Genomic DNA, 22,203 nt, shown 5'->3' on the forward strand with positions numbered 1-22,203 from the left:
GTGGATGATGGGAATTGTAGCCTGGAGGTCACCAGACTGGGGAAGGCTGGAGTAGACAACACTGGACTAAATGGACCTGGTCCTTAAATAAAAGAACAGAACAAGGGCAGCTCTTTTGGCCATAAGAAAAATGCCAAAATCCATATTAGTGTGATGCCTTTATTAGGCCAATGCAAAGACCACAAAAAAATGTGCAAGCTTCTGAGGTCTCCAGATTGCTTCATCATACAAGATGTTACAAAAAACTGGTTGGCTGGGAAGGGAGAATAGGAGAGGGGCGAGGGAGGCTGACTGGATGTTGTAGCCAGGATGCCTGAATAGCTGGAGTCTTAAGATGATATCATAGAATCATAGAATAGTAGGGTTGCAAGGGGCCTACAAGACCATCCAGTCCAACCCCCTGCTCAATGCAGGAATCCAAGTCAGAGCATCCCTGACAGATGGCTGTCCAGCCTCGTCTTGAAGCTTCCTATGCTAACCTATGCCCTGTGTAAAGCTGAGACTCAGGTCTCAGGCCAGGTGCTTAGTGGTCAGACACCTGAATTGCATGGAAAGGTCCCTGGTTTGAGCGCAGGACAGGAAGGCCTGGCGTGCTATGGTCCATGGGGTCACGAAGTGTCGGACACGACTGAACGACTGAACAACAGCAACAATCCCCAGGTAGGGCCAGGAAGGAATCCTGCTTGAAACCCCAGAGAGCTGCTGCCAGACAGGGTCCACAATACTGGGCTAGATGGAGCAAGGGTCTCACTCAGGAAAAGGCAGCTTCCTATGTTCCTTTCTATTGCGAGCGGTGAAGGAGTTCTGTGATGCCCCTCAAGCATGTGTAGTAGCAATGTAGAGGGTCAGACTAAGTAGCCTCATGCTTTTGCTGAGCTCTTTCTCTTTTGAATACATTTTGCAAGCTGAAGAGATGCAGGAATTTCCTATCTTGTCAACAAGGCTAAGGTCAGAGTTGCTTATCATGTTCTCTGCTTATCATGTCCTATAACCCATTTCCTGGACTGTAAACAATTGTGCTAGAAGAGGAAATGCTGAATATTGCAAAAGCGCAAAGGAAGGGGCGGGGGAGATTTTGCCTATAGGTTACAATAGCTATAAAAGCAATGTGCCGATGTACTTCGGGGCTTTTTTGGCACATTGGAAGTTATTCCAGCCATAAAGCCCGCGTGTTAATAAAGAAAAACTCTTTTTCCTTCACTCCGTGGTCTCTCTGACTCTGATTTCTGCAACACATGCACAGCTGGTTTGTTGTTGTTGTTGTTGTTGTTGATGATGATGATGATGAAAGTCATTTTACCGCCCCCCCCCCCCAGCATCCCAAACCTTTCCCCTCTCCAAAGCCCCTCATCCTCCCGTCCTCTCCCGACCCCTCCTCTCGCCCTGCCCGGGATTTCAGCACCCCGGAGAGCGGCGGCGGCGGCGGCATCCCCGCCCCGCCCCGCGCGCCGGCGCCGGGCGGGGAGGAGGGACTGGCGAGCCGCCGGAGCCTCGCGAGAGCCGCGGCCGCTGCAGCAGGAGGCGCCGGTGGGCGCTGTGCGGGGTCGCGATCCGGGGAAGCGGCTTGGCGGAGCCCGGCGGAGCGGCGGGGCACTGCGGCGAGGGTGAGTGCGGGCGCCGGGCCGCGCTCCGTTGCAAAGAGCCCCCCCCCCCTCCTCCGAGGCGATCGCCCTCCCACGGTCGAGGCGGGTGGGCGGCTGGATGCTCGCCCCGCGCAGGGCCTGATCCCCCCCCCGCGCCGCCACCTTTCTCTCCCCCAGCCCCACCCTTGCAGAGATAGCCGTGGGGGTCGCTGGCTCTGCAGATCGGCTTCCTTGCCTGTCGGGACCTTTGGACCATGTGTGCATTGGGTCCTTAGCCCCCGTCCCCGGGCAGACGCAAACACACACGCACATATTTGGCAAACCGAAAAGGAAAAAATAAGGAGGGGGAGGGCATATTATCCCCCTCCCCCCGCCCCTTCCCGGGGTCCAAGCTCTTGGCACTGACCGGGTCTAAAAGAGGTCAGAGAGGACGGCCGCATTTTGAGGCCTTCTGTATCCGTGGGTCGCTGTGCCGAGGGTCTTTGCCCTCTCTGTGTGCACGTATGCAAAGCGATCCTTTCCCCCCCTCTCTTGCCAAAGAAAGGCCTTGCTTGATTGTGCAAAGGTAATCCGTCCGAGGACTCTGACCTCAGGCGCTTCTGGGGCTGTGGGACTACAGGGCCTTGCGGATGTGGAACATCATCCGATCAGCATCTGCCCTCAGAGGTGCAGCCAGGGCTGGACTGTGGAGCCGCCGAAGTCCAGGGCTCCTCTTGACTCTCCAGAGAGCTGCCCGTGATGAGGCCATCAGGGTAGCAGAAGCAAATTCCATTTTATTCCTGAAGGCACCGTGGTGCTGTGGTTTAAGTGAGCTTAAAATGCAAAACTGCACATGCTCAGAGTATTATTCTTAGCATTTATTTCATAGCAGGCTTGGCAAACTTTCCAGCATGTGACATACAGGCAGTTGCAAAGCATGGGATAGCAGCTGGAGGGGAGATGAGAAATGCATGCTGTGTGTTCACAATCGAAGTAATACACAAGGCCGTATAAAGGGGGCATTCGTCCAGGGTCTAAAATGACCTCACTGATCATTTTCTGGCCCAAGGCAGCATCTTACTCCACAATTAGTCCTCTGTCAGCCCTGTGGAGCATGTATCCAGTATGCTCAGTGAGTTCAAGTGCAGATGCAATGGTGGTGAGTAAAAGGGCCTCATCGATTACGGGTGTGCATGTCTTGCGAAAATGTGCAGCCCACCTTTCAGTGTAGGAATTCTCGAAATGGAGGACAACAGTAAAGCCAAGATTCAACTTGAAGCCTCCATAAAATGACTAAAATCGCTTATTCTCCACTGAGAGACCAGGGCTGCCATCCTAGAGCATGTGTTTCCCTGGGAGATGCCAGGTGTTGAATCTGGGACTTGCATGCAAAAGATGTGCTCTGCCACTGAGCTATGGCCCTTTCCAAGCAAGTAAGAGGACAAGTAAGGTTTGGATCTATCCTCAGTAGTATAGTTGTGTTCTACAACCCACAACCCTAGTGTTTCCTCTTAGATAGGGGTGGGCAACTTGTAGCCCTCCAGATGTTTTGGGCTACAACTCCCACGATCCCTCACCCTCCCTCAGGCTGGGCTGGCTAGGGCTGGTGGGAGGTCCTGCAGAGGAGGATCCCCAGAAAAGAGATATGGCTAGTCTAGAATGATGGGCTTTCCTTGGAAAATTCATTGAGGTGGCCACATTGCCCCAGACGCATGAACTGTTGATTCTTGGCGACTTCAAAAATTGGCTCAAGAATCCCTGTGTAAAAACAAGACCAACGAAGTCTAGGCCTTTTATCTCAGCTTACAAAAGCAGGGGCATTTCTTTGTACTAAAGCAGCCTTCCCCAGCCTGGTGCTGTCCAGATGTGTTGGACTGCAAGTCCCATCACCTGCAAGCCAGCATGGTCATTTGTGCGGAAGCCAAAGGCTTCACTTTAGTTCACTGCAGCTCCTGCCTGTAGTGCTAAACAGGGACAGGCAAACTGGTGACTTCCAGCTGTTTGGGACGACAACTTCCATAATCCCTGGTAATTGGCCATGCTGGTTGAGGCCTATGGGAGTTGTAGTCCAAACCCTCTGGAGGTCATCACATTGCCTACCCCTGAGCTAAACCATGTTTCAGCAAGGCTTACAGGTTTGTTGGAAGAATCTCAACTAGGTAATGGATGAGAAGTGCTGTGAATGCTTGGAAGGGCTGTACAAATGTTAAGTAGTATTATTACCTTGCATTGATGAACTGGTCACAATGGCAATCATCAAGAGCAGTCTAACTCCGAAAACCATCTGGATTAACCATATTTGGACTCTGGCTTTGCTTACTAAGTTGTCGTCGTACTATAAAACAGTCTTCCCCAAACTGGTGCCCTCCGGATGTGTTGAACTGGAACTCCCATCATCGAAGTGTCAGATTGGGGAACACTGCTATAAGAGATCACAAGACCTTTGGCTGGATATGTTTCTTCCCCAGAATTGATTTTATTTATAACTACTGCAGCCTTCTGGAACTTGGTGCTCTCCAGATGTTTTGGATTGCAACTCCCAGCATTCCCAACTATTGGTCGTGCTGACTGGGGATGATGGGTGTTCTAGTCCAACACACCTGGAGGGGAGCAGGTTGGGAAAGGCTGAGCTACTGCGATGCTTCAGTTCCAGGACACTGCTAAACCAATCACTTTCATGTTTTAATAGATTTATATTTTTTTTCTCTCTGAGGATCTTATCTCTCTCTTTCTCTCTCTCGCATTTTCATAATAAATAGGCTGGTTAAATTGGGGGAAAGAATTGCAAAAGAAATGTTCGGGGTGTGTGTGGAAAAGGGGTGACCCAGTTTCAGATTCATGAGCTTCATTCACAGGCTGACCTTGGGCAAAAGGTTTCCTTTCGCCTGACTGCTCGGTGAAGGTGAGATATTGAGGCTGTTCACATGTAATGCCAAACTGTTGAAGTTACGCAAACAAGCGTCTCGCTTACGTCAGTGGAGGCTGGAGGCTCTGATGTCAGTGGGGCGGTGAATCCGCTCTCCAAGGTGCTTCCTTTAGAGTTCTGACTGAAACCCAGAGCGGATACACCGCCCCACTGACATCGGAGCCACCAGCCTCAACTGGCTTGAATGCTCCCTCCTTCCCTTCTGCAGTTTGCAGAAAAATTTCCTTTTAAAAAAATGCAAATATAATACCTGTTTCATCCAAACCCAGCAAACCAGAGGGGCAATGTGGTGTAGTGGCTGGAGCAGCCCTCCTCAATGTCGGTTCGTCCAGCTGTTTTGGCCTAGAACACCCATCAGCCCCAGCCAGCCTAGCCAACAGTCAAAGATGAAGGGAATTGTAGTCCAAACATCTGGAGTAACCCACATTGGGAAATGATGGGTTAGAGCAGGGGAGAGGGGGCAACCTGTGGGTGGCATGTGGCCCCAGCCTCTTTTGTGGCCCCTGCTATCCCTATGCTGCCGCCGAATCGCTGCTGAATTTTGGAAAAAAAGCCGCTTTTTCACTTAAAAGGTGCGTGGGAAGTACGTGCCTAGTTTTAATACAAATTTGTGCTCCCCCAGGGTTTCCAAGCGTGCAGTTATGTATTGAAACAAGGAATTTTGGCAGCAATTTGGCAGTCAGGGTGCAGCACATGGTGCGTTAGTGTCTGGACCCTCTGAAGTCAGCCACCCCTGGGTTAGAGTGGTCAACTAGGACCCAGGAGACCTGGGTTCAAATCCCTAGTCAGCCATGAAGCTCACAGGGTGACATTGGGCCAGTCACCATCTGTCAGCCTAACCTACATCCCAGGGTTGCTGTGAGGATAACATAGCGTGTGGGGGGGGGGCATACATCCCTTCTTGAGCCCTTTGGAGGATAGGCAGGATATAAATGGAATGAATGAAATGAATCCACAGTTTGCCCACAGGTTAGGGTTGCAAACCTTGGTTTGGGGGCAAACCACGGTTCGTGCAAACCATGGTTTGTGCAAACAGGGAGCAGATAGTTCTAACCTTGGCACACGAGAGGAGAAGGAGAGAGCGTGTGCAAGCCAGAGGCTTGTTGTAGTAAATGACAAGTCATGATTTAAGGTTGGGTCTGAAGAGGCCTCCGAGTCACCTGCTCTAAGCTCTTGGGAAAGAACCAAAGCAAGACCTAACCAATCCAAGAAAGAATGAGCTGTGCTGCGTTTCTTATGGCTGTCACAGCTTGATGCTTGGATTTCTGGACTCATCCGGAGGGAAACGCAAGCTGAAGCCAAGCCTGGGACTGCAGCACCACTGCGGCTAGCCATCATGGTGAAAGCTGTGTGGGCTCTTCTCGCATAGCTGTTGTGGTTCATTCTCCATGGCTGCATATCCCCTTCTGTGGATTAGAGAGTAAGAGGGTCAGTGTAGGTCAGTTGTAGGCTACTCAGGAAGAGCCCGAGGCTAAGTATGTCTGTCCTACATTGTAGGACCTTTTTTTACTTCTCAAGCTAAAGCCGGTTTGTTTAGCAACTGGCTCTCGAGGCCTTGGAAGACGGTTATGCCTGCCTTTGATGGTTTTCCCTGGGAGTTGCCAGAAAGATCTTGCATATTTCCAGTTACCTACAGAGGAAAATGGGACCCAGAATACTGCCAACTCTTCTCCCCCCAGTTATATGATTGGGATGCACTAGGAAAGCTAAAATAATTAAGAGGAAAACAACCAAGAGTCTTGTGGTACCTTAAAGCAGGATTCCCTAATTTTTTGGACCTGGCACATTTAGGAATTTGAGAAACTGCTGTGGGCAACACCGTAAAATGGCTCCCCTGAAGGATGTGGCTAATCACATAATGGCTGCTGTGGGAGCCTGGCTAGTCAAAAGAGGCATGTGTTGAGGGGAGAGAAATAGCAATACTAGAGGCTGGGAAGGAGGGGGAAATAGTGAAGCAAAGGGGTAGAGGGGAGTGTGAGGCTTGGAAGGGGGAGAAACAGTGAGGTAAAGAGGTGGGGGGGGAGAGAAATAGCAAGTGGCTGGGAGTGGAGAGAAACAGCAAGACAAGAGGGTAAGTGGGGGAGAAAGAGCAAGGCTGAGGCTAGGAAGGGAGAGAAAGAAGAAGGGAGAGAAATAGTGAGGAAAGGGGTTGAAGGAGAGAAATAGCAAGGCTGGGAGTGGGGAGAGAGAATTCGCAATGGAAAGGTCTGTGTGGACAGAAGAAGATTTGGTGGGGCCTGGAAGCAATTCTTTCCTTCTCTTCCTGCCCACTGAACAGCTGATCAGCAGCAGGTTCAGGAAAAGGAAGGAGAACCTGGGACCCTAACTTTTTTCAAGTTTTTAATTAAAAATAAATTTTTGAAGGGGTCAGGGAGGGGAGAACTTTGCAGGAGCTGTTGGAGGTCCCCATGTGTGTCCTGGCACCTGTGGGCACTGCGTCGGTTACCCCCTGCCTTAAAGACTAACACATTTAAGGCACAATCCCATGCATGTTTAGACAGAAAAAAGTCCTACAGCTCCCAACATTCCCTAGACGCATCCCTGCATCAGATGAAGTGGGTTACAGTCCACAAAGGTTTATGCCAGAATATGTTTGTTAGTCTTTAAGGTGCCACAAGACCCTTTTCGCTGCAATAGACTAAGGCTGGGTTTGCACAACACGCTAACCCATCATGGGTTATTGTGTTGTCTGAATGCAGTGTGTTTTCCTCAGGGTGGCTTGTTAACTATGCAGTGTGGCTTATTTTTCTCAGAACAAGTCACCTAGAGAACCCATGGCTTGTTGTTGGGTTGTTCAGGGAGGTTAACAAGCCACACTGCATGGTTAATGAGCAACCCTGCAGAAAATGGTCTGTGTTCAGACAATACGATAACCCATGGTTCAACAACAACTCACACTGGGTGGGTTACCATGATGTTTGAACCCAGCCTAAGACAGCTACCCTCTAGAAATAATTCAGAGGGGCCTGATTTTTTATTTTAAGCCTAAATTGTGAATTCATTTTCAGTAATGCCAAGCCGCTGCAGATGTCTCCTTGCTTTTTGAACCAGTAAGGGCTGTAAGTTGCATGAGCCAGCCTGGTTTATCAGAAATGGAAGAATACATGTGCCATGGATGTGTTTATTTCGTGCATGTCCTAGTCTGCTTCCTGTAGCATCACATCTATCATGGAAGGCTTAGCGGACACACCAGTCACAAATGGGGTGGCCCATGTGCCCTACTTTACAGAGGAAAGTCATCTATTTGAAGGTATTTTCTCTTTCAGGGGTGGGGGCCCTGTGGCCCAGCAGATGTTATTGAACTCCAGATCCCATCATCACTGACCATTGGACATACTGGCCAGGGGTGATGGGAGTTGTAGTCCAACAATATCTGGAGGGCTGCAGGTTCCCACTTTTACTGTATTTGAAGGGCTGTCTGCTCCAACTCTGGCTGAAAGATAAAGAAGTCTGAGATGGGAGAGCAAAGGCCTTGAAATTGCCCATCAATAGTTAGCACCTGGGCAGCAGTAGTCACACAGGTCACTTGTCACTGTCTTCCCCACTTTGGTGAGATGGATTGTATTTCTATTTCAGTTATTTTATTTATTTATTTATTTATTTCATTTCTATACCACCCAGTAGCCGAGGCTGTCTGGGTGGTTTGCAAAAATTAAAACTAGCAATTGTAGTCTAAGCAATTTAGACATAATTATAGCAATTATGTCTAAATTTGCCTCCATACATATAACTTCATATTTGCAAATTGTGTGCACATTGATGCCCTCTTCTGTCCGCTTTTTTTTACAGTGCTTAAGTGGCCACCTAGTCAGGAAGGTAGGCAAGAACTTTATTGTGTGTCTGGCTATAGAACAGCAACAGAAAACTCCGGACTCTGCCCAGATACAACCAAGTCCAGCGCTCACCTAGTGACTATATAACCGGGATGGGAACCTCCAGCCTTCAGACCAGATATGGCCTGCGAGGGTTCCCCATCTCACCCATCAGCTGCTTCTCCAGGCTCTGCCCCCTCTCCCAGCAGAGAAAAGCTCTTATCTCTGATCAGTAGCTGATCGGATGGCCAAAACAGACATTGATGTCAGGGTGGACACTGAGCCCATAGAATCCCAGAGTAGTTCTGATTCTGAGGAAGAGGAGTCGCTCCTGGGAGAGGAGCGCGCTCCTTTTTCTCAGGGCCAACAGCTGACGGAGATTCCTCCCACCAGCATTCCTAGCTTAGATAGCAGTCCTGGGAGTGACAGAGCGCGGGAAGCAGACTTGATGGATGCGTGACACCGACGCAGAGAGCGGCGCCAAATGGAGGGCGCAGAAAGGAGGTGTAGTGCCCGGTTGGCGCGCAAACAACGGCTGTGCCCAGAGGATCCAAGGGAAAAGGGGAGGGACTCTCCCTAGTCCTTACGTTCAGGGGTCTGCCAGTAATTGCCTTTCAAACGGGGACCAACTGTTCCAACTTAGGGCATAGGGATGCTGCTGCTCATATCTAGTTGCTAACGGTAGAGTTGTTAAGTTGTAAAAGAGGAATAAAGCTTTGAAAAGAATCCCTTTGTCTGTGTCTGGACTTGGCTACTGGATTAGACTGAGAGAGGCCTCCACGGAGCCCTTGACAATTACTTTAAATACATATGTAAAAGCTATGTCTTCTATTTTTACTCCAGAGTAGGCTCACACACACCCCAGTCTGAATCAGGACCCTAGTGTGATGAGTAAGAGGACTTCTAAGATCTGGATTAGGCCCCCTATTAAAAAAAAAAAAGACATAGCTGCTAGAGGTGGAGTTAATGTCTGTTTTGGCCCAGAGAGAAGAGCTTTCCCCTGCTGCTCAGTGAGAAAAGGAGCCTTTGACACTGTGCAGCAGGGAAAAGCTGTTATCTTCCATCAGCTCTGACTGGGGAGCAGAGCTTTTCACTGCAGGGGAGAGGGAGTGGGACCTGGGGAGGAAGCTGCTGAGCCCCACTTGCTTCTGAGGCTTGTCCTGGTTACTTGTGAGTAGACCTGCTGCTCATGCTTGCTTCTGAGTGAACATTCAGAGGCTTGGTACTTGAAACTGCTGCTGAGTGATTCAGTCCTGCTTACTTCTGAGCAAACATGCAGAAGCGTATCCTGTTTACTTGTGAGTAGGCTTTACATTGGCCATAATCACATTTAGCCTTAAAACTGGTCATAATCATGTTTTAGCCCTGCCCATTCTGCCTTTGGTCCCACCTACTTTGTCTTTGGCTCTGCCCACAGATGGAATGAAGCCCCTGAAACATTTCCCAGATTGGAATTTGGATCATGGCCTGATAAAGGTTTCCTACCCCTGCTATATAATGACACTAGCTGCATATCTGCCTCCCGATTTTTTTCAGCTTTGGTGGCGGTGTGACAAGTTCTTCTGTCTAGCTGTGGAATAAAGACTAAGAGGCACCATGGGAGGTAAGATCACAGGAAGATTTCCTAGTAAATCCGTGTACTTGTGTGAGAGATTGGTGCTCTGAGCCAAGCCTGGTTGGAAATACATCCTAATGATATCAGTGAGCTTACTTTCAAGCAAACATTCCTCGGTTTGGGTGCTGTGTTGCCACTTTAAAGCAATAGTTTTAAGCATCCCAAGTACATCGTTATCAAGATTCCACTTATGATCCAGACCCCCTGAACAACCCCTTAAGGATATCTTGCCTCCTTAAGAGTCCCATCTTCTTCTTTTAATCTTCTCTTTCCCAATAACATGGGCTTTAGGTTGTAGATGTGGGGTGACTGACACCCTAGACACAGGGTTTAACCAGAACAGTTTACTGGTAAATTTAAAGCTAGCAAATCACAACTAAAAGTATTTACACAATAGAGTTGAGTAATACAAAAGGTATTAAAAGAAAATAAGAGTTGCAAAATGCAAGTTCCTTTACCCTAGCTGTCCTTAGACCTTTCTAGGCTGCTGCTTCCTCCTCTATCTTCAGACTCTGCTCACTCTTCAGGCTCTGGCTGTCTCTGCCCTTACTGTCTCTCTTGCTCTCTTTATATACCCTCCTCCCTCAAAACTGAAAGTACTGCTTCAAACCTGAAGGAATGACACTTAAGCAGAGAAATGAAACTACTCCTCTCAGAGTTACCCCCTCCCAACAAAAAACTCCAGGCCTTTTAAGCTTGACCTTTTTTCCCTTTTCCTCTGTAGGCCTCAAACCTTCACAACTGCCAGGAATGGGACAAGCAATACAGCTGCTTCTGGGATTTTGAATAACTAATTCCCAACCAGTAATAGTTGGCTTGAGTGTCCGTTTTAAAAAGTGCATTATCTTTTATGTTGTCTTTCACAATGGAAAGGTGCGTGGGATTGCCTGTCTCTTTCTCTGCATACAAAGTATGCATTAGGAAAAACCTAGGCTAGCAGAGAAGTATATGAAACATTAATGGAACTGTTAGTGGATGTAGAATCGGGGAGTAAAAAACCCTGCAAACCTCCCAAAATAGATTGTTTTCTGAGCCACATGTCAAAGTGCATTTGCATTCACAATGTAAGTTCAGAGGAATTACAACTTGGCTGCTTGGGAGATGGGGATGCGTAATGGTCGAAAGCATGAGCTACGTAGCAGGACGCCCCCCAGTTTAAATCTGTGAAGTCACGGACTGATTCTAGACCAGCTGTTCTACCTCAGTCTTCTGTCTATAATATTCTTCCACATCCTGGTGTCTTCCAGATGTTCTGGTCTACAACTCCCATCAGCCCCAGCCAACCTAGCAAATGCCTAGGGATGATGGAAGTTGTAGTCCAAAGCATCTGGAGAACACTCGGTTGGAGAAGCCTGGTCTATCATATGGTGATAGAGCAGAGTTGGTTGAGTGCAAACCATGGTTTGCTTTAATGACTGAACCAGAGCCTGCGCACAGACCATAGTTTGTTGGGTGCCAAGGAATCAAGACCTGGAACCACAGTTTAAAGCTGGTTTGCAAAAGCCAATTTGTGCTAACTGTGGTTGGCTGCTCTGTCTGAATTTACAGACCACTGATAAACCACAGTTAATGGATAGAAAACAAAAACAGATAAACAGCTCCAAACCATGGTTTCCTTGTTATGTCTGGAAGCTTAAACCCTGGTGTAGGTTGTTAACTATGATTAGCACAAGTTGTGGTTGCATGTTCGACTTTTGCATATATTCAGTGCATACAGGAGCTTTGAAGAATTAAGAAAAAGCCCTGTATCACCATCATTCTGTTTGAAAGGTGGAAAACCAAAACCAAAAAAACCCCATTGCTTTTCTTTCAGAAAAAATGAACAATTTCCCTCCTCTCCCTCGATTCATCCCCTTGAAGCCCTGCTTTTACCAGGATTTTGATGAGGAGATCCCTCCCCTACACCGAACCACCGTCAAACGTCTTTACTACCTCTGGATGTGTGAGTTGTGGGGTTGGAGGGTGGAAAGGGTAACGGGTATAAGTGGGAAGCATGGGTCAGAAAAGCTAAAAGTTCCATCTCGCTTTCTCCTTTCTGCAAATCTGGGTTTTGCCTGTAATTGCCATTTCATAAAACGACCAGAGCCGCAGGGGGGAAAAAAGGAGAACGTATAATTATAGCTCTTTTGTTGTTGTTGTTTTCCATGTTATCCCTCACCCCTTTTCATTTCAAAATTGTCATGTACAAAGAAAGAGACTGTGCTGACTTTGCAGCCAGGAAAACCAGATTTGGGGAACCAAAATTATTTGGCAGAATATCCATTGCAAATTAGGGAGAATGTTGCTGTGGGCTTAGAGCTCTCCATTCAGAACCTCGCCTTCTCTTACCGCAACCTGGTGCCCTCCAGGTGTGCTGGACTACAACCCCCAGCATGCCCCAGCCACCCATTCTGCAGATGTCTTGCCTTTAAGAGGTGGCTGTTGACACTTGGTCAATAGGGTACCATTTATTGCTACACATCCTTGTTCCGCTCCCCTGCACTGGCACTTCAATCCACGAGTTTCCCACAGGCAGCTTGGGAAGGTGGCTTGGAAAACCACGGACGGGGCGCTGAACGGCTCTTCATTTAAAACTTTGCATTCCCAGCCTTGAAGGGTCTTCTTCCCATCTCAGCTTGCACTTTTCTTGCTGTGTGATCTGCTACTTTTGCCCCTTCTCTCCCCCCCTCTCCCCCTCTCTCCCCACCCCTCTCTCTCTTTCTCTGTCTTTTTCTATACATGTGTTTACAGTGAATAGCATCACCTTGGCAGTGAATCTGATTGGCTGCCTTGCATGGATGATTGGAGGCGGTGGAGCGGTCAACTTTGGACTGGCAATTCTTTGGCTTATCCTCTTTACGCCCTGCTCCTATGTCTGCTGGTTTAGACCTATTTACAAAGCCTTCAAGTAAGTGATAGGCGCAGGTTCGTTTTCTCTCTTCCTCCACCCCACCCCCGTGCTCCTCAGTTCTTTTCGGTGGTGCTTCTGCAATCAATATCTCTTCCATTATCCACTCAGTTTGTAGCTTTGGTTTACCTGCATGGGCACAGATGTTGTGGCTTGTGGCTGTATCTACCTCCTTCCACACGTTCCTGCCTTTCCAGCTCTTGCTGGTGGACCATATCACCCACCCTTCTCCCACTTGCATCCTCACCCCACCCACTGATACATGGGTCACCATCCTGCATTCACTACTGCCATTCCCACCGGCAAGGCGTTGCGCCGGTATCCTCTCCTTTCCTACGTAACTCTAATAATCCCCCCTGCCCCCCCCCCCGTGTTGACTGCTGCCCTTAGGCATGCAAAAATGGGAAGGGTTTTTTTAAAACTATATATACACAGGTGCATACATAATGTGGACGTGTGTGTGTGTGTGTGTGTGTGTGTGTGTGTGTATTAGGGATGTTGGAGCTGCAGGATTCTGCATCAGACCGGCTTTTTTGAAGTTGCACGGATTCCAAAGATTCGCGGTCTAGTTTTTACTTTGAGGGGGATTTGTTTGGTTCCGTTCCTTTGCAAATGTGCAAGCGTGCATTGACTAATATGCAAATGTGCACTTGTGCAAATGCAGATTTGCTAATGAACTAAATTCTCATTCAAAAAATCTGATTCTGTCAGTGAGCAGATGACAGAATGAAAGACGCCTGACGACTGGCGAAACACAGATGGAACGGATTTAACAAAATCCGTACATCCCTTGTGTGTGTGTCAACACAAAAAGGGGAGAAATGTCTCAGGATGCAGAGATTTTATTTCTGGACTTTCCAGCCTTACCAGCCTTTGCACCCCCTATATCTACACACACAATGTCAAATTTTTGTGGGCATAAGGGCACCAGTTTATCTGGAGCCAGATAAAGATAAGAATATACCTGGAGCCACACAATCCCCATTATAAAATAGATAAATATTATGTCTACACCTACACACACACGTATATATTTTCAAAGACAAAATATATCTATTAGAGTGATTAACTGTCAGGGTGGACACTGAGCCCATAGAATCCCAGAGTAGTTCTGATTCTGAGGAAGAGGAGTCGCTCCTGGGACAGGAGCGCGCTCCTCTTTCCCAGGGCCAACTGCTGACAGAGATTCCTCCCACCAGCATTCCTAGCTTAGATAGCAGTCCTGGGAGTGACAGAGTGCGGGAAGCAGAGTTGATGGATGCGCGACGCCGACGCAGAGAGCGGCGCCAAATGGAGGGCGTGGAAAGGAGGCGTAGTGCCCGGTTGGCATGCAAGCAACGGCTGCGCCCAGAGGATCCAAGGGAAAAGGGGACGGACTCTCCCTAGCCCTTAAGTTCAGGGGTCTGCCAGTGATTCCCTTTCAAACGGGGACCAACTGTTCCAACTTAGGGCATAGGTACTCTGCTGCTCATATCTAGTTGCTAACAGTAGAGTTGTTAAGTGGTAAAAGAAGAATAAAGCTTTGAAAAGAATCCCTTTGTCTGTGTCTGGACTTGGCTACTGGATTAGACTGAGAGAGGCCTCCACGGAGCCCTTAACAGCAACAAAACAGAAATAGTAAAGTCTTAAAGCAAAACATTTCAGCTTTGTTCTTCCCAGTCCGTGATACGAGTCAAAAGGTCCTGTAGCCAAAGTGCCAGTTATAATATTATATCAAATATATAATGCAGATTGGGTGACTCCAGGTAGATCCTTGTCTTTATCTGGCTCCAGGTGTGAGGATCATGCACTATTACCGCCGCTCCCAGTCTGGTGCTCTTGAGATGTTTTGGACTATGACTTCCGGGATTCCAGACCATGGGTCATGCTGGCCTGGGCTGATAGGAGTTGGAAGTCTAAAACATCTGAAGGGCACCAGGTTGAGGGAGCTGTCATAGTGCCTAAAGGAGGAGACTGAGTGATGAGTAGAATTTGCTAAGTTGGGAGTTCCAGAATCTAGCTACAGTCCCCCAATATCCCTTTCTGACCTCTGAAACGTTGGGGAGGCTGCTTGAGCTGTGATCTAATACTATATGCCTGGATGTAGCTGTGGCTAAGATCTTCTTCCCTCTTCTCTCAGAGGTCCGAGGTAAGGAGAGTCCAGAGTACATTACCCACATCTAGAGATCCAAGAGATGCGCTGCTGCACGTTCTCTTGGGGCCATGGATGAGGTTCCAGTTCCCGATGAGGTAGCCAACCTGTGTTTGGGCTGAACCACTTCCGACTGCTGGTGTGGGACTTGCATGATTGAATATAGATTCAGACATCCCACCACCAAAAAATGCACCTCACAACAGCCCTGCAAGGTAGATTAGACTGCAAGAGTGTGACTTGCCCACAGCCACCCAGTGAGCTTCGTGGGGCTTTGAACCTGGGATGCTGAACAAGCGCCCCTTTGCACAGCACTATCTTTCCGTTTGAGCATCTTTCCTGCTTTCACCCGTCCTGCCTTTTCCTGGAAGCTGATCTCATTCTAATTGGACCGTCTGTTTGGTGATGAGCCTCTGTCAAACAACAGGAAATGCCTGTCTGCTTGTGGGAGTCATGCCTAGTGGTTGGAGCAACGAGAGCCTTATTTATGTTCACCATTAGAGCTGTACCAGTAAACCAACCTGGTAAATAACCAGTAAAGCAGAAGTCAGTGGTAACGGACTCTTCTTCTTCTTTCTTTTTTTGTAGGACAGACAGCTCCTTCAGCTTCATGGCTTTCTTCTTCACCTTCATGGCTCAGCTGGTGATCAGCATCATCCAGGCCGTTGGGATCCCTGGCTGGGGAGTCTGGTAAGCGTGAAACCGAAGGCATTAACAGGAGCTGCTGCCCCGTTAAAGGAGTCTTCGTCAGCTGGCTGTATGATGTAGTTGATTCACTGACAGAAGCTGCAAATGGTAGAATTCTTCTGTCAAGGCCTGTACTCTAAAGCAGCCTTCCCCAAGCTGGTGCCCCATATAGGCTTTGGACTACAACTCCCATCATCCCCAGCCATTGGCCATGCTGTCTGTGGCTGATGGAAGCTGTACTCCAAAATAGCTGGAGGGCACCTAGTTGGTTGGGGAAAGCTGTTCTAAACCTAGCAACCACTACCTTTCGCCTACTTCCCATCCCGTAATATACAGCCCCTTTTGACTGTATCCTTCATGTATTTCATTGCCTCAGTTCCTTCTCTCCTCTGCCCCTTTCCTCAGCTCACTTCCCTTTCCTTCAAGTACCTCTTTCTTTAGTCTGCTCCTTACTCCTTACTCAGTACTCTTCCTTCAGCCTCCTTGCCTCTGGTCTCCCTGTCCCTTAGCGTCCTACATCCTGGGACTTCTTCCCAATCCTCAGCTTGCCCCCATGTGAGATTTCAGATCCAGCTAAACTGACAGCTTCCCCTTCCCTCACAGAAGCTGGACTGCAAACTCTTTAGTCTTCTGAACAACTGAACATTCTGTGCTCAGCCAGCCAGCTGTTGGAGCCTTCGCCACCACAGGCAGAATACAACACCTAGATCTTGTCTTGTACAGTACACAACGAAAGCAGAAATGGGGAAGCTTGGCGATGGCTTTCGTTATCTCAACATGCCTATAGTGAGTGTCTAGCAAGGGCAAACTCCCCACTAGCAAGTAACCAGTGAGAGGAAGTGAGAAGTCCTTCAGATGAATTACGGTCATTCACAATGCCGCAAGAGCCACTTCTCCGTGGGATTCCACCTTATCCTGTGAACATGTATGTGATCTGGTTCCTTCCCAAGCAAACTTGACTCTTGCTCCTTGCTGTGTCGCATTGGGATGGGAAGGAACCACATCCTTTGCATGTTTTCGGAGTGGTGTGGGTTGTTCACCCAGGAAAATAGCCCCTGCATTGCTGCAGCTGAGGATAGATAACGCTCCCGGCGCATTTCTGTGCGTAATATTAGGTGTTGGCCTTGATCGGGGTGGACACCTGCAGGAGGTCCAGGGGCGATTTTTGCCACGTCCTGGATGCCCTCTCCATGGGCCACACTGGAAGGGAAATAAATTAAAATCAAAGATCACTGGTTTGCCACTGGAGTTTGGTGGAGAACTGCTCCATAGTGCTAAAGGGGTCACATTTAACTGGCTTGCAAGTTAAATGTGACCCTTTTAGTGCTTTGCAGCTGCTATGAAGTGCCGTTTTGTTTGCTAATGAGTGTTAATTTGGCGGCCACATGAGGCCTGTGTGTTTCCCACCCCTGATCTTGACCTTTTGAAGCAGGGGTATTGAATATCAGGCCTGCAGGGAGAATCCAGCCCGGCCTCACAGGGTGCCATGGATGGCCATGTCCCTTCCCCCTGGCCCCCACTCTTCCCCTTAGCCCCCACCCCCTTCCCCCTGCCCACTGGTTGGCCGGTTGGTGGTTTCTTGGCTTTTGCATGTTTTCTCCCCATTCTAAAAGGTCGAAATGCCTCTCCTAAGGTTTCGTTGCTGGTTGGAAGAGCTAAAAGCTGAAATATGCTTTTATTTTGGCCCCACCCCTCTTGCTTTTGGCCCTGCCCACCACTGGAATGCAGCCCCCGAGAGTTTCATTGGAATTGACTTCTCACTGAAGGAGTTCAACACCCCTGTTTTAAAGATGGGATGGGCAAACTTTCTCCCCCAACGGCCGCATTCTCTTGGGGGCAATCAGTCGTGGGGCACATGGCAGTGGTGGATGGGATCAGAGCCAGCAGTGGGTGGGGCCAGAGCTACCCCACATGTTTTCTTTACTTCTCACCCTCCCGCCCATACACACATACTGTGCTGCTCTAGCCACCCCGCTCCGTGGTTGGGCCTCCATGCTTGTGCGTGTGCCTACAGCAAACCTGCTGCTTGCACCCTCCGCTCCTCCCCACTTTCACAGAGGAGAATGAAAGCGAGAGACTGGCAATCAGGCAGGTACATACGGGAGCTTGGAGGCTTGGAGGAGCTTGGCCGTGGAACACCGCAGCAGAGGAAGAGCAGGTGGGGCAGACAAAGGGGCAGCAGTGGGCTGGATTCAAAAGCTTCTAGGGCCACAACTGGCCCTTGGGCCTGACTTTCCCCATCCCAGGTTTAGAACATAGAATAGTAGGGTTGGAAGGGGCCTATAAGACCATCGAGTCCAACCCTCTGCTCAGTGCAGGAATCCAAGTCAGAGCATCCCTGACAGATGGCTGTCCAGCCTCGTCTTGAATGCTTCCAGCGTGGGAGAGCCCACCACCCTAGGTAGTTGCTTCTGTTGTCATATTGCTGTAACAGTCAGGAAGTTTTTCCAGATGTTCAGCCAGAATCTGGCTTTAAAACCTAACGGAGCTTGTGATCTGGGTACTTTAAAGAACTGTGTGAGGCTTTGCCCCAGTTCGGGGGAAGCTCTAGCCTCCGACACCAATTCTGAGTCAGAAGGGGATGCTGCAGAATCAGGCCCAGCCGTGGGAAGCCAGGAGCTGGAGACCTCCATTCTACCAGGCTTGCTCCCACTGGCTTGCCAGCCAGGAGCGGGGAAGACGCAGGACACTGACATGGCCTATCTGTCCACAGCCGAGAGGCCCGACCTCGACAGAGGCCCCTGCTTCTTGACCGGGGGCCTTCCATGGGCACGGCCACAGGAGGAGGTCTCTGCTGGAGAGGGTGTTTCAGGGGTGTCTCCTTTCGGGGGTGTCTCCTCCGTCATCAGTCAAAGGGGGTGGAGCAGAGGCATCCCATGAGACGCAGCAGTCGCCTAAGAGGCAGGTTTCCCAGCCAGGATCGAATGTCTGATACTGATCTTGAGCGGCCACACTGCTGTATCTAAGCCGGAGCTTTTAGCAGTAGACTTTGCTAGAAACAACGCTTGGTTAACCTGCAAAGCTTCCCCACTTTCTCCTGGACTCTCTGACCTTACTGGGATGTATTCTGCCAGCTGGTGCCAGGGCTGCTTGGGGCTTTGTTCTGGGGCTCATGAACGGAACCTGGTCTACGTCTTAAGTTGTAAACTGTTATCTGTGGATTTATTGGAGCAATAAAGGCATAAACCTATTTCCTGGAATTATGGCAATAAAAGGTTTTACCGTGAATTCGGCCTCGTCTCTGGGAAGTCAGGGCCCGACAGACCGTCTTCTCCCGTACCTGCTCCAAATTTAAGATCTGCTCTGGAGGTCTTCCTCCTCCTGGTGTTCTGCCATCAGAGGTTAGACAATCAAATGAGTGCTTCTGAGTGGTGGCAGGCGCACCATCAATGCCTCAGCGCCTTTTTTCTTTTCTTTTCCCGGTGTCCGCACAGTGGCTGGATTGCAGCAATATCTTTCCTTGGGACCAACGTGGGCTCGGCCGTCGTGATGCTCATCCCGACCATCCTGTTCACAGCCATGTCCGTTTTCTCCTTCATTGCCCTCAGTATGGTAAGAGCATGGCCTGCGCCTCCCACGCTGTGGGCTGAGGGTGTCTGACAGGGCGGCCCCCGGAACGCTCCTGCTTGCTCATCCTTCTGTTTCTAAGGGCCAGACTAGGTATACTGTATGTGCCCCTCCGTCCCAGTAGAATGGCTTCACGCCACCTTTTCATTTTGTATTAATTAGCGAATGGGCCCAACTTTGCACAGGGGCCATGAGCCATTAATGCATTTGAGGCTGCTGTCGCTGCTCCCTTTTCTCCTTTATTTATTTATTTCATTTCATTTCTATGCCGCCTCACAGCCGAAGCTCTCTGGGCGGTTCGCAAAAGTTAAAACCAAAAAGCGCAGGATAAAACAATATAAAATAGAAAAGCATTAAAACCCCACAGCCGAAGCTCTCTGGGCGGTTCGCAAAAGTTAAAACCAAAAAGCGCAGGATAAAACAATATAAAATAGAAAAGCATTAAAACCCCACAGCCGAAGCTCTCTGGGCGGTTCACAAAAGTTAAAACCAAAAAGCGCAGGATAAAACAATATAAAATATAAAAGCATTAAAACAATATAACAATACAACCAGAATAAAACCTAGCAGCAATGCAGAGATTTAAAATACAGATTTTAAACACCAAAACTAAAAGAGTAGGAAGCTAAAATACTGGGAGAATAAAAAGGTCTTCACCTGGTGCCGGAAGCAATACAGTGTAGGCGCCAGGCGAGCCTCTCTAGGGAGCTCATTCCACAGCCGGGGTGCCACAGCAGAAAAGGCTCTCTTCCTGGTAGCTACCCGCCTCACTTCGTTTGGCAGAAGCTCACGGGAAGGACCACTGAGGATGATCTTAGGGTCCGGGCAGGCACATATTGGAGGAGGCAATCCTTCAGATAACCTGGCCCCAAGCCATTAAGGGCTTTGAATGTGAATACCAGCACTTTGAATCGGGCCCGGAAATCGCTTCCTAATGTATCTCTTTCTGTGTTTCTTAGTTTATTTTATTGTAGAAGTAGTGACCACACAAGTGGGAATAGCCCTTAGTTTGATACAACAAAGCCTTCAGGCAAACTTACACAACGGTCAGAGTTGGACATTGTGCGCCTGCCCTGTCTGAGCGAAGGCATGCCAGCTGGTAGCCTCAGGCACTGCCCCTACCATGGTGCACTCCCTGAGGGAGGGCTCTGCTCTCTCTGCTCCCCCGAGGGGGGCTGCCCTACAGCAGTGGAGAGGGGGCAGGTGTATAATTCCGCCTCTCAGCCTATTCATCTCCCCTGGCTCCAAACGGTATGGACTGCAAAGCTATGTGCTGGTTAGGGAGGTCTGCCCCTTGTGGCTGAAGATGCATGGACACATTTAAATTAATTAATGCATTTAAAAAGCAAAGTAACCCCAAAATGACAGCCTATAGAACCGACAAATTCCAACAGAAACAGAGCCAGGCTCATCTGAGAAATCAGTTGCTCCCGGGGAAGAGACCTAGTCTCGAAACACATTGAGCATTTTAGAGATCCACATAATAAATATATTTCTATAGTCCACCAGTATTTTGGAGATCTGCACAATAAATGAATTATTATTCCAGTCCATACCATTTTTGATGTTTTGTGCATATGGCACCTTCCCTCTTGGTTTTCCAGTTCCTAGATTTCTATCTCACCTCTTCTCCAAGGAGTTCATGGCACATTGGTTCCTCTGCACACCCATCTTTATCATCTCCACAAGCCTGTGAGGATTTGATTTTTTGTCTTAAATTATACTGTTAATAACATATGTTTATGTTTTATAAAAAAACACAGTTGTGTAGAGAAGGGAATTTCAGCAGGCATGGCTTGTCTTGTTACTGCTGTGGCTTGTCCCTCTTTTACACAATACTTAAAGTTGAAGGAACCCATCTGGCCCCTGCAAAAAGGAAAAAAAACAAGCCTGTGAGATACAAGCTGAGAGGCAGTGACCAGCCCAAGGTCACCCAGTAAGCTTTGTGGCAGAGTGAGGATTGGAACCCAAGTCTCCCTGCTGTTAATCCAGCACGCTAACGACTTAATCCAGCATACCACACTGGTTCATTTTAAAATACTTGACAAAAGGCTATATTCTTCCAGAGGGACTTTGGGGCTCTCCGAATTTGAGGGAATTCATTTGCATGGCTCTCTCTCTCTCTCTTGTTTCTCTCTCTGTATATGTGATACCCCTGCTTAATTAAGGAGTTAAGAATTTTGTTTTGCCATTTGCTTACTGCATTTTTGTATTTTTGTTTTTGAACATGTACTTGGATTTTAAATTTGTGGGCTGCTCTGTAGACCTTTCTATTTCAAACAGCAGGATATGAAAACATTGGAAAAATCCAGTTCTTGTGAAACCAAAAAGTAAGATGGTGATCTAATTTTCCCAGCTGTGGGGCTGGTTCGTCAGCTTGCCCTCCCAAAGACAGCCGCCCAAAGAACAAGCTGATGGCTGACACCCTACATCTATCCTCCTTCTGCTTCCTCCAATGCAGGTGCATAAATTTTACCGGGGAAGCGGTGGGAGTTTCAGCAAAGCACAAGAAGAGTGGACAACGGGCGCCTGGAAGAACCCCCATGTGCAACAGGCGGCTCAAAACGTGGCCGTCGGTGCTGCCCAGGGAGCCATGATGCAACACGAAACGCAGTATTCAGCGACCCCTAACTATAACTACCCCAATGATATGTGAGATGTGTTACCTGACTGTAACTACCCCAGTGAGATGTGAACACACTGAGGTTGTGGCTTAAGGTGGGCAGGAAGAACTGGACCAGGAGTGTGTGTGTGTGTGTGTGTGTGGGGGGGGTTCTGCTGTATAGGAGGGCTGGGATAGCCGTACAGTAACCTCCGTGATGGCTGTATAATAACTCCCACGATGGGGGAGGCGTGTTGGATTCTTCCTCTTCCTTCTCCCCTCGACTCCGTACCGGGACAATCGTCCTTGGAGATCATTTTTTCTCTCTCACTCCCCCCACCCCCACCCCCGTTTGAAGAAGCTGTGCATCAGCCTGCAGGACAAGTGTGTTGTGCTGTCTTAACTGTACGTGTG

General features: G+C 48.8%; 1 protein-coding gene across 1 annotated transcript; it reads left to right on the plus strand.

The window, feature by feature from the left end:
- The first annotated feature begins 9,896 nt into the window (after positions 1–9,896).
- On the plus strand, positions 9,897–21,843 carry SCAMP5 (secretory carrier membrane protein 5). Its single transcript, XM_084816371.1, has 6 exons — positions 9,897–9,903; positions 11,729–11,857; positions 12,646–12,802; positions 15,522–15,623; positions 19,055–19,172; positions 21,649–21,843. Exons 1-6 carry the CDS (start codon positions 9,897–9,899, stop codon positions 21,841–21,843), a joined length of 708 nt encoding a protein of 235 aa, XP_084672497.1.
- The last annotated feature ends 360 nt before the right edge of the window (positions 21,844–22,203 follow it).

Source organism: Heloderma suspectum, chromosome 11 (assembly GCF_057233095.1).
Source record: "Heloderma suspectum isolate Gila_16-S chromosome 11, 16-S_ref, whole genome shotgun sequence".
Classification (NCBI taxonomy): Eukaryota; Metazoa; Chordata; class Lepidosauria; order Squamata; family Helodermatidae; genus Heloderma; species Heloderma suspectum.

Excerpts from the sequence above, each read along its gene's own strand:
- SCAMP5 (XM_084816371.1), top strand. Across the intron at positions 15,624-19,054 it reads ATCCCTGGCTGGGGAGTCTG|TGGCTGGATTGCAGCAATAT; the intron begins GTAAGCGTGAAA and ends GTGTCCGCACAG. Across the intron at positions 19,173-21,648 it reads CCTTCATTGCCCTCAGTATG|GTGCATAAATTTTACCGGGG; the intron begins GTAAGAGCATGG and ends CCTCCAATGCAG.